Raw genomic sequence first — 10,929 nt, 5'->3', positions numbered from 1 at the left:
CTAGGGTATATATACAAATCACAGTGATTTTCATTGTGCAAGGAATTGACAGGGTTTTTTAATCCACATGAGAAGCTGGGATGACCCGGCGGGGCTCCCAGTGTGACTCACTGGGGATGTGCCACACTGGCCCAGGAACTTCATCCCGCAAGAAAGAAGGAAGCTCTGACGGCCCTGCAGAGCTGGAAAAGCATCTCAGGGAACCAGGAAAGACGGCCTGCGAGCAGAAAGGCTTCACATCCCAGTTGCAAAAACAAACATGTAATGACTTGTACTTAAATAACAAAAGTCCACCATGGAAGATCAACAGAACATCTTAAGACACAATAATTTAGAGGAAACCGTTACAGAGTATTTCCTTTTGATTATGAAGCACTGCTCCTTGGATGCAACCCCACAGGGTCTGCAAAAACAAGCTTGATATGAAAACATTATGCTTGGTGAAAGCATCCCCCCCCATTCCACCTCCAACAGGACAGACAGACAGACACACACACACACACACACACACACACACAACTACTCAAACATATTAAGACAACTGTGCCTGTGTTTTTCTCTTTGTTTTTGGTAACTCAACAACATCCAGGGAAGTGGAACTCATTAGTCAGAAACAGGGCTAGAGGGTACATACAGTACGTAGGATGTGCCCAACAGGTGTAAAATACATGCCAGGGAGACGGACCCCTGGAGAAAGAATAATGCAGGCATGTGTCCCTTCAAATCTTAATTGGGAGCCATCAAGGGCTCCTGTGATGGTGTAAATTTCGTGATGCAAAATCAAAGGGCTGGAAAAAAAAAAAAAATCCAATCTTTCCTGCACCTGCAGCTAACGTGAGGATTTTGATGTTCTGATGGGACCTGCTGCAGCCTGCAGCGTTCACCTGGGTGGGCGGCCCTCGGTGCCTACAGGGCGGTGCGTCGGGGTCTCGCGGGAACAGGATGGAGCTGTATTTCACAGTTCAAGTGGTTCCGAACTGAGAGGCAACTTAGGTTGTACGTAGACAGGGCAAATGTGTGTCACATCACCCAGCTGCTCAGCGCTACTGGTGACGCTGTGGCTGGCAGCAGGGGAGTCCCGACATACAGACGGACAGAAGGAAACAAAACACTGCACGAGACCTTTATAAACAGCTGATGGTTCAGCTGCCCCAGGAGCACAACAGGACGTGGTGTTTTAAAGCATCGTGACGGTGTGACGTGGACACCTGTTACCTAGTGACTGGAGTTTCTTTTGCGTATTTTGACATGTGGAGAGCATAAATCACGACTTTTCCATTGCTGGCAAACGATACATTTCTGCTGAGGGGGATTCCAGCTTCTGTGACCATGAACATTATGCCGTATGGTCAGCTGCGATTTCGTCTCCTTCTCAGCTTTACAGATGCCTATCAAAGCAGGCTGGCGACAATCCCCTTAGGAAAACAAGACCCGCCTCAATCCACCTCTTGCAATACATGTGTGTCCTAAAGACTTTTTAAATAGCATTGTCATTTACCAACTTGTCAAAATTGCAGAAAACAAAAATCAATCTGTCCTTTTCCGGCTCTGAATGTTGTGCTGATGGATGTGAATTTTCTCCAAAACTTTGCACCCTGATTATTTTTGATCCGATATGTGAACGCGGCAGAAGGCCTCCAGGGAGGGAACAATTTTTCGGTCATACACGGGGAGCATGCCATGTGCTTAAGACTCACTTTGATCACACCCATCTTTGCATTACGTCAGACCATGTAACTTATGCCCTGGTCACCGGCAGGTAACGCTTTGTATAATTAAATGGGCCCGAGGGTCTGGAAGGTGAGACAAACACCATGTGGTACTCTTGGAATTCCTCTTCACTTTCAATGTTCTGCGTGGCTGACGGTCAGTGACAATGTTTTTAAAGAACCAAGTCATCAATGCATTTGAACTTTTGTCTTCCCTGCATATTTGTTCACAATTAAGGCAGTGTGTTTTCATGCATTCTTGGACTCTTTTCGTCTCATAAATTAAATCCTGGACAGGAAGAGCGAACCCAAAAAAACACGCATAGGGATCGTGTGTGTGTACCATTCTGCATTGTGTTCAAGAAAGGTGTTTCATTTATTGTGTATTTTTTTAAGCATAAGCCTCCAAATAATAATTTTTTTTTTCTTTTTTGCAGCACGCGGGCCTCTCACTGTTGCGGCCTCTCCCGTTGCGGAGCACAGGCTCCGGACGCGCAGGCCCAGCGGCCATGGCTCACGGGCCCAGCCGCTCCACAGCACATGGGATCCTCCCGGAGCGGGGCACGAACCCGCGTCCCCTGCATCGGCAGGCGGACTCCCAACCACTGCGCCACCAGGGAAGCCCTAATTGTTTATCTTTATAGTCGGAAGACACAAGACCTGTTTTTCCTTGTGGGTCTGCATCTCCGTGCAGGTTTGCTTTGCTCATTTAACCTTCTGACATTCAACGATGAAACAGTGCAGAAATTACATGGTAAAATTTTAGCCCCTGCTGGCCCATGGCTTCATCCAAAGAGCACGGCGCCTGAAAAGTACAGACTGAAAACACAGTTCTGTGGGAACATTTATCCAAGCGCACCCTTGGAAAATAAATTTTTATTGAGCTACTCCTTGTAACGGGTTTCTTTTACTAAATTTTGGACTCACTCTCACCTATGGAGTTGGTTTTTGAAGACGAGGTCATTTATGAGAAGGGGGTGATTTAGTGTCTTCAATTTAAAGCTCTTATAGGTGTAAGCTAGCTGCCTTCATGTCACCTTCAGATACACACAGCCCTCGTCTTTGGATTCGTGAGTGGAAACTGGCCAAATGGGAGAGGTGACTGCATCTCCTTGGACCTTTTTTGCTACGGTAAAAAAAATGTATGAGTTTTTGCAAATGGCAGCTCTCCACAACCCCAGATGTACCTGCAGAAGAGACAGAGGTAGGCAGGGGCTATAGGAAGAAAAGCCTTCCTGGCCCAGCCCAGGAAAAACAGTGTTGATGGCCAAGAACCTGCCCGGTAACCCAAGAACACATGAGCTGCAGAGGCCTGGGAGGGGGCCGAGAGCTCAGGGGGCACCCAACACTTGACACCAACACACCTGTGGGGCACACTCTGCCCCATGCCGGCTGCCCAAGGAGCTGGACCTGTCTTGGCAGGAAAAGGGAGGATGCAGGAGAGGCGATCTCGGAGATCTATCGGGTGCATCCCTGCCGCCACTGAAGGCTCTGGAACCTACTTCTTAAACGCACAGACCTCCACGGAGAAGGCCGTGGTTGGGCCCTACGATCGGATACGTGACAGGTTTGAGCGATGCTGTGTTTTCAGCTGACTCACAGCCAACAGAGTATGGGCGGCGCCTTCAGATTTTCACAGCAAAGTTTGGAATCGGAAAGCAGAAGCAGAGAGGAGAGGAGGAAATGCACGAGGGACCAGACAGACACCGAGGACCTCCGCCCGGGCACTGCTTCTGGGAAGACCCATATTTACACAGCAACACACTCATGGCGACCCACTCAGCACGTGGCTTTCAAGATCAGTGCTAAGGGGAAGGCACAGCAGAGCACTCCTCAGGGGACCCTCACCATCACGTCCAAAGAGAAACGAATCTCACCCAACAGGTGAGACTCTGCACAAGCCAACCAGGTCTATGACACCAGATGGACTGAACATTGACAAGAAGAAGCAAAACTAAGCAGAAACGAGGGAGGTTCAAACACTTCCATCGTACCCGTTTTGTTTCTTACTTTTCCTAAAACCAAAGGGGAAAGAAAACATTTGCGTAAGTTCATTGAGCCAATACAGAAAGCTACGAGTTTGCTTTGGGAGATGCAGTTTGGTCCACGGATTTAACCTGGAATATTAATAGATAGCCATCCCCCTACAGAGTATGAGATTTTTTAATGCAATAGAGAAAATTCCTTGAATAGCAGTCATGGCCAATGGCTAGCCTTGCACTAAAGTCCAAACCCACATCTCCTTCCCTGTCGTCCTGGATTCATGACCCAAGGCTACCAGACACAAAGCATTGAAGATATTGGATATAGACCGTCGTATGATACTTTCTTCACATATAACCATAAAAGGCATATAAGATGGTAAAAAATGCACATATCATACTTTTAAAATTTGTCCCCAAGAGAATAGATGCTTGAAAAAAAATCAGAAACGTGAAACACCATAGGCTCTGGAAAGTAGGAACATTTACTTCACTGCACAATTTCCCTGATCCAGGCACACCGTCCTTTTTATACACACACAGACACACGCACAGGCTCACACACGCAATTTGTGGTTGTATCTGAACAAGTTCAGCTCAAACTTATAAAGTCGATGAGAAAAAAACCCCCAGGATATCCCAGTAGGAACACAAGCCTAAAAAGAAGATAAAATCTACAACCAAACGATTTTTCAAAACGTCCTACTGTGCAGTCGATTTCCAGTTGCTTAAATAATTCTAGGTCCACAAATGTCAACGGCTCTGCAATCTCTTTATACACATCCGGGTGTATATAAATGTGGAAAAGTCCTTATCCCATTAAGAAGATGCTTCTTCAGGTCTGCCTGGGGGCAGCCATCTGTCCCAGGCAGGCTCAAATCACCCTGTTTCTGGCATGAAATTAGACAAAGGATTTCGTTAGTTTTTAAACACCTGGGTAAAGTTTGTCATCCTAAGAACAACAACAACAATAATAGCACGAAAGAAACCCAACTTTCCTTTGGAATTCTTACTGCAAAGACCCACAAGCCTGAATTCTAAGGAGAGAAGATGCCTAATAAGAGACATGGAACAATATTTGAAAGGTGGGTTTTTAATGTTCTACGGTGTTGACATGCACAGAACTAGCCTCTCCTCACCCACGATGAGAAGGGAGATTCATCACTCAAGCAAAAACAGATCCTAGGGCTTCCCTGGTGGCACAGCGGTTGAGAGTCCGCCTGCCGATGCAGGGGACACGGGTTCGTGCCCCGGTCCCGGAGGATCCCACATGCCGCGGAGCGCCTGGGCCCGTGAGCCATGGCCGCTGAGCCTGCGCGTCCGGAGCCTGTGCTCCGCAGCGGGAGAGGCCACAACGGTGAGAGGCCCGCGTACCGCAAACAAAACAGAACAAAACAAAAACAGATCCTAGTTTCAATGTGCTTTGCTGTGGGATTATACAACCAGAAAAAACATTTTATGATGAAGAGAACTACAAGGCACAGAGAGCTGAGAGGTCCCCTGCCAGCTGTCTTAACATCCATCTCCACCTGCTGAGAAGCAGGAGTCCACACACAGATGCACGAGTAAGTCCCACAGCTGCAGAACAGAGCTCCGGAATCCTGTAACGAAGCTGAACTCGGGTCTCACCTGTGGGATGAGATTTCGCTTCATGGAAGAGTATCTTTTCGCATAGCATCATCACACCTAATCGCTCAGCGGAAAACACCAGCCGGTAAAATGACTGAGAGAGATTCAAATATGAATGTGTCTGGCTTTTAGAAGAGCAAAATGCAAGCTGGTTGCATGAACAGGAAGCAATGAGATCATGAAATGGTCTCCTGACTCCCAAAGGGTCACCAAGAATGTCATCAAATACGGCCCCTGCCATTGGCCAAAGTACATTAAAAATAACTCGACTATAAATCTGGAAAAAAAAATTGATACAAATGAACTTCTTTACAAAACGGAAACAGACTCACAGACACAGAAAACAAACTTATGGTTACCGAAGGGGAAAAACGGGGAGGGAATATATTAGGAGTTCGGGGTGAACAGATTCACATTACTAGGTATAAAATAGACAAACAACAAGGACCTACTGTACAGCACAGGGAACTATACTCAGTATATTGCAAAAACCTACAATGGAAAACAATCTGAAAAAATACATATACATATATACAATGGAATCACTTTGCTACCCCTGAAACTAACACAATATTGCAAATCAACTACACTTCAATAAAAAATAAAAATGAAGAAAATAAAAACCAACCCCTAGATACCAGAGAGAAAAATAAAAGGCAATTAAACTAACTCAATAACTAACTAAATAAACTAGACCTTCAAAGTCAGACAGTCATATAGACCTTCAAAGGTTCGTGGAAATAAGAGACTCAAAGTCATTTCTTTTCAATCTCAAATTAACTTTAGCAAATTTCCTACAAGGTGTTCTCAGATGATTCCTTTCTAACAAAAAGAGACCCAAGAGCCCTTCTGAAAATACTTGGGAAGTATTGTGGTCTGGACCTCGGGGATTCCAGGAAGCAGCCACAAGAGCTATGCTTCTCAAATGTGTAGGCGCACCGGTCTCCTAGGAGCCGTATGTATTGGTACAGACCCTGCCCCGGCAGGTCGGTCCGGGGAGTGAGATCCTGGTGGTGAGGCTGGTGCTCTGGCCGTGCGGCCCACACACACCGGCTGTTTCTTCTGCTGCCCTGGAAGGGACTAGGGCTGGTTCTGCTCCATCGCTCGTGCCCGAAGGGGGGAGAGAAGCCCCACTCGGTCTATGCAAGACCTCCTGCACATGAGGTTCTGTCAACCTCGCTGATTTTTTTTTTTTTTTTTTTGCGGTACGCGGGCCTCTCACTGCTGCGGCCTCTCCCGTTGCGGAGCACAGGCTCCGGACGCGCAGGCTCAGCGGCCATGGCTCACGGGCCCAGCCGCTCCGCGGCATGTGGGATCTTCCCGGACCGGGGCACGAACCCGTGTCCCCTGCATCGGCAGGCGGACTCTCAACCGCTGCGCCACCAGGGAAGCCCCCTCGCCGATTTTTAACTACTAAAAATAAAGATACACCTTGTCGTTTACCCATTTTAAATACAGCAGTGTGTACGTATCAATCCCGAACTCCCAATGTATCCCTCCCCCCTCCCCCCGACCCTCCCCGCCTCGTAACCATAAGTTCGTTCTCTGAGTCTATGAGTCTGTTTCTGTTTTGTAAATAAGTTCAACCAACGAGGACCTTCTGTAGAGCACAGGGAACTGGGCACAGTGTTATGTAACAACCTAAATGGGAAAAGAATTTGAAAAAGAATAGCTACATGTATATGTTAAAAAAAAAGAAAGAAAGAAACAGAATTCAACTGATAAAATTAAGGCATGAAATGAGATTCCTTGATATTAACAAAAAAAAAAAGGATATACCTTCCAGGTGGGGAGCCCATGCTCAGAAATTCTTGAAGACTTCCAGATCTTTCTGTGACACCGGAGGGGCCATGTTCCAGTCGTTCTCGGGATAAGCTTCGAAGTTGGAGGTGTCGCCCTCGCTGCACACTTTGGGTACGATGGGAGGCTGGGGGATCAACAAGACCCAACACCGTGTTACAGAGGAACAGCGCGCGCCAGGATGTTATTACGCTCAGGGCACATTACTGCACTTTGCAAAGACTGTGTTTTTTACAAACGGAAGCTTTGCAGCAACCCTACCCTGAGCAAGTCTACTGGGATCCTTTTTCCAACCACACTGGCTCCCTTCGGGTCTGTGTCACATTTTGACAATTCTCACAGTTCAAACTTTTCCACTATGATTATATCTGTTATGTTGATCTGTGACCAGGGATCTTTGATGTTACTACTGAAATTGTGTTTGTTTTGTTTTCTTTTGTACTTTGGAATTAAGGTACGGACACTTATTTTTAGACACAGTGTGACTGTATGCTTAATAGATTACAGGATAGTATATATTGTACATAACTTAATTTTTCTTTTTTTCTTTTTTAATTTTTGGCCACGCCTTGGGTTGCGGGAATCTTAGCTCCCGGACCAGGGGTCGAACCCTCACCCTTGGTAGGGAAAGCACACAGTCCTAACCACTGGACCACCAGGGAATTCCCTATACATAACTTTTATATGTGCTGCGAAACCAAAAAATTAGTGTGACTCGCTTTATTGTGGCACTCTGGAACCAAGCTTACAGTGTCTCCGAGGTCTACCCATACATCCCTCTATGTCTACAGCTTTCTGTGAAAATGTAAAAAGAACTGGAAAACAACAGAGCTGCTTTTCTTTGTTTACGAACAGGGAAAGCTTGGAATTAAAGATATTGCAAGTGAGGTGTCAACTATCAGATTGATGAATGCTTACACAGTTTGAAGAATTTAGGGAAGAAGGAAGGTACCCAGCACTTGCTTCTTAAATTCTAGAATTGAGGACCACCTGGACTGCTTGTTAAATTGAGATTCCCAGGCCGGGGACTTTCTGATGTAGCTGGTCCTGTAGCCATACTTTGGAAAATTCCAGAAAGATGGAAGGAACTCCAGACTTGGGTTTTATTATCTCAAGAGGCCATACCACAATCCTGCATTGATAAAAATGAAGGCATTGGGATTGAGAAGAGGGTCAGCAAACTTTTCCCATAAAGGGCCAGTTAGTAAAACATTTTGTTTTTCAGGCCATACAACTTCTGTTGCGACTACTCAGTGCTGCCATTGCAGTGGGAAAGCAGCCATCGACAATCTTTAAACAAATGGATGTGGCTATGTGCCAATAAAACTTTATTTATAAAAACAAGCAAGGGGACAGATTTGGCCCACAGGTTGTACTTTGCTGATTCCTGCATGCATCCAACTCCAAGATTCTGTAACACACACAGACACCAACTAGTTTTCTCTAATCCTATGAAACTGTTACGCTTTGTCCAGAGCCTTTAACACACGTGGTGAGCACCACCCCTCTCTCCCTTCCTCTGCAGGATGGATCCTAACCTGGATGTTTCACAAGACACTTGAGGCTCATGATGCTCGAATCCTCAAGTCAAGTCCAGGACGAGGACCTAGATTTGTCCCTGTCCCAAAGCTCCGTGCTTCCTAACAGACCACAGCAAAGCAGATGCAGCTGGAGAATCCTGACAGAGCATGCGCTCATACGTGGATCCCAGGGGGAACATTTTAACTGCTATGTGGACACAGAAATGAGTCAAGTAAGTTAAAAATTATTCATGTAAAAAAAAAAGAAAAGAAAACCCTCTTGTCACTTGTATATTTCGGTGAGTGTATCAAAGTGCAAAGAGCATGGAGTGGTCAGCATCTCAGAAACATCAAGGAACTTCAGGTGAAGGTGCCACGTTCCTCATCTGACTCAGAAGTCTAATTAGTGAGGTTCACGCTTTATACGCACAGCAGACAACTCCCATCCCCAAATGCGCCAAGCCACACGTGAATAGATCATAGGTTGGCTCCATAAAAGAGGCTGAGGATTTACAAAGATTTTAAAAGTCACAGAGTAAGTTTAATGGTGACTTTTCCTTCATTCTTTCTCACTGCATTCAATAAATGAGCTATTTCTATAAACCAGGCACCACGTGGACAGAAGGTGCATGATTCTGGCTTTCAGAAACCTTCCAGCCCAGTCAATGGCTCCAGGGGAGTATCTCTATCTGGGTGGCATATTTGGAGTCACTTGATGAGCTTTTAAAAAGCTATAAAAATAAAGTTGCACAGAGATACCTCTTTTTAACCATCAGTTAGGCAAAACTGCAAAAGTTGTATAACTCACCACTCTTGAGCTGGGGGAAAAGAGGCATTTTTCAGAACAAGTCCCCTGGGAGCACAAAAGGATGCCATTTCTACAGAGGAGTATGCTGCAAAAGTACCTAGATTTCAAACGCATTTACCCTCTGACCCAAGGATCTCACTTCTGGAAAGTCATCTTCAACACAAAAGAAATGTACGCAATTATTCCTTTTAGGAGACTGGAATCGGCATTAAGGGTCTGTCAGTTGAGGTCTGGTTAAGTAAACGATGGTAGAGACATGTAAAGGAGTTCCATGCGGTTTAAAAAGAATGAGAAAGCTATTCAGGCATATGGGAAGATCTCGAGGTTGTATCGTTAAATGAAAAAAGCAAAATTAGAATAGTGCACGTATAACTGTAGGTTTTCTGTTTTTAAAAAAGGAAGAAGGACTTCCCCGGTGGTCCAGTGGCTAAGCATCTGCCTTCCAATGCAGGGGACATGGGTTCGAGCCCTGGTCAGGGAACTAAGATCCCATGTCCCCAATGCAGGGGACATGGGTTCGAGCCCTGGTCAGGGAACTAAGATCCCACGTGCCACGGGGCAACTAAGCCCGTGTGCTCTAGAGCCTGCGTGCCACAACTAGAGAGCCCGCGTGCCACAACTACTGAGCCCAAGTGCTCTGGAGCCCTCGCACCACAACTAGAGAGCCTGCGTGCCACAACTAAAGACCCGACACAGCCAAATAAATAAATAAAAACAAATACATTTTTTAAAAAAGGGAGAAAACAAGAATATGTGTATCCACCTGGGTTTACATTAACCTAAAGAAACTTTTAAAGGATACACAGAAGAATCTAATAAAAGTGGTTACCTATAGCCAGCTGGGAGGGGACAGCCTGGCCATGTATACCTATTAATATTGATTTGGTTTTTGAACAATGCGAATATGTTACTTAGGCAATTTTGTAAGTCAGTGTAATAGAATAAAATACATAAAAGTTAAAACCTTGAACAAAATGAATATCGGTTCCACCCCTAGAGTCTGGGCTGGGGGCGAGGCATTAGCATTTTTTAAGTCTCTCCACTGGCGTCCAAGTGCAACGTTGAAAACATTGCTGTTGAGGATACCCGTCAATCACATATTAAATTCAAAGATGGGCCTCAGAATACTTTCCATCTAAGCTACCACCATCACTGTGCCATATCCGTCCATAAGTATGAGACATGCGTCCTACCTGTGTTATTCCCCCTTAGAAAGGGAACAGATGAGATTCATCATCGTCTCAGAGCCAGGGACGGATGGAGCCAGTTCTCCAAAAACCCAACTGCAAAAGTGGGGTCTGAAGCCCCCATTAGGTGACTCTTTAGCTGAGCTCCCCCCTGAATAGGGAACTTGGCTTGTTAATGATTTGGGATGGTTGCTTGTACCGAATCAATTCATTATGTGTCCATCCTAAGTGAATGAGAGCTCAGGAGAGCTCCAGGCTGCCCAGGGACGAACTGCCCATTTAAATATGTTGTAC

At 45.7% G+C, this 10,929-nt stretch overlaps 1 protein-coding gene across 5 annotated transcripts in view; it reads right to left on the bottom strand.

The window, feature by feature from the left end:
- Window positions 1–552: 552 nt before the first annotated feature.
- PRKX (protein kinase cAMP-dependent X-linked catalytic subunit) overlaps window positions 553–10,929 on the bottom strand; it is an 83,258-nt gene continuing 72,881 nt past the window's right edge. For 2 of the 5 annotated variants that reach the window (XM_060137441.1, XM_060137436.1), the window contains 2 exons: window positions 7,100–7,247; window positions 4,447–4,581 (listed from right to left, as the gene is read on the bottom strand). In XM_060137441.1, the coding sequence (XP_059993424.1) occupies window positions 7,122–7,247 (126 nt within the window). In that variant the 3' untranslated portion in view covers window positions 4,447–4,581; window positions 7,100–7,121. Of the gene's footprint in view, window positions 1,416–4,446; window positions 4,582–5,050; window positions 5,321–6,834; window positions 6,962–7,099; window positions 7,248–10,929 lie in introns of those variants that run through there. The other 3 variants (XM_060137438.1, XM_060137439.1, XM_060137440.1) reach the window with 3 other exon arrangements.

Source organism: Lagenorhynchus albirostris, chromosome X, assembly GCF_949774975.1.
Source record: "Lagenorhynchus albirostris chromosome X, mLagAlb1.1, whole genome shotgun sequence".
NCBI classification, from domain to species: domain Eukaryota; kingdom Metazoa; phylum Chordata; class Mammalia; order Artiodactyla; family Delphinidae; genus Lagenorhynchus; species Lagenorhynchus albirostris.
This window is presented reverse-complemented; position numbering and strand designations above follow the sequence as displayed.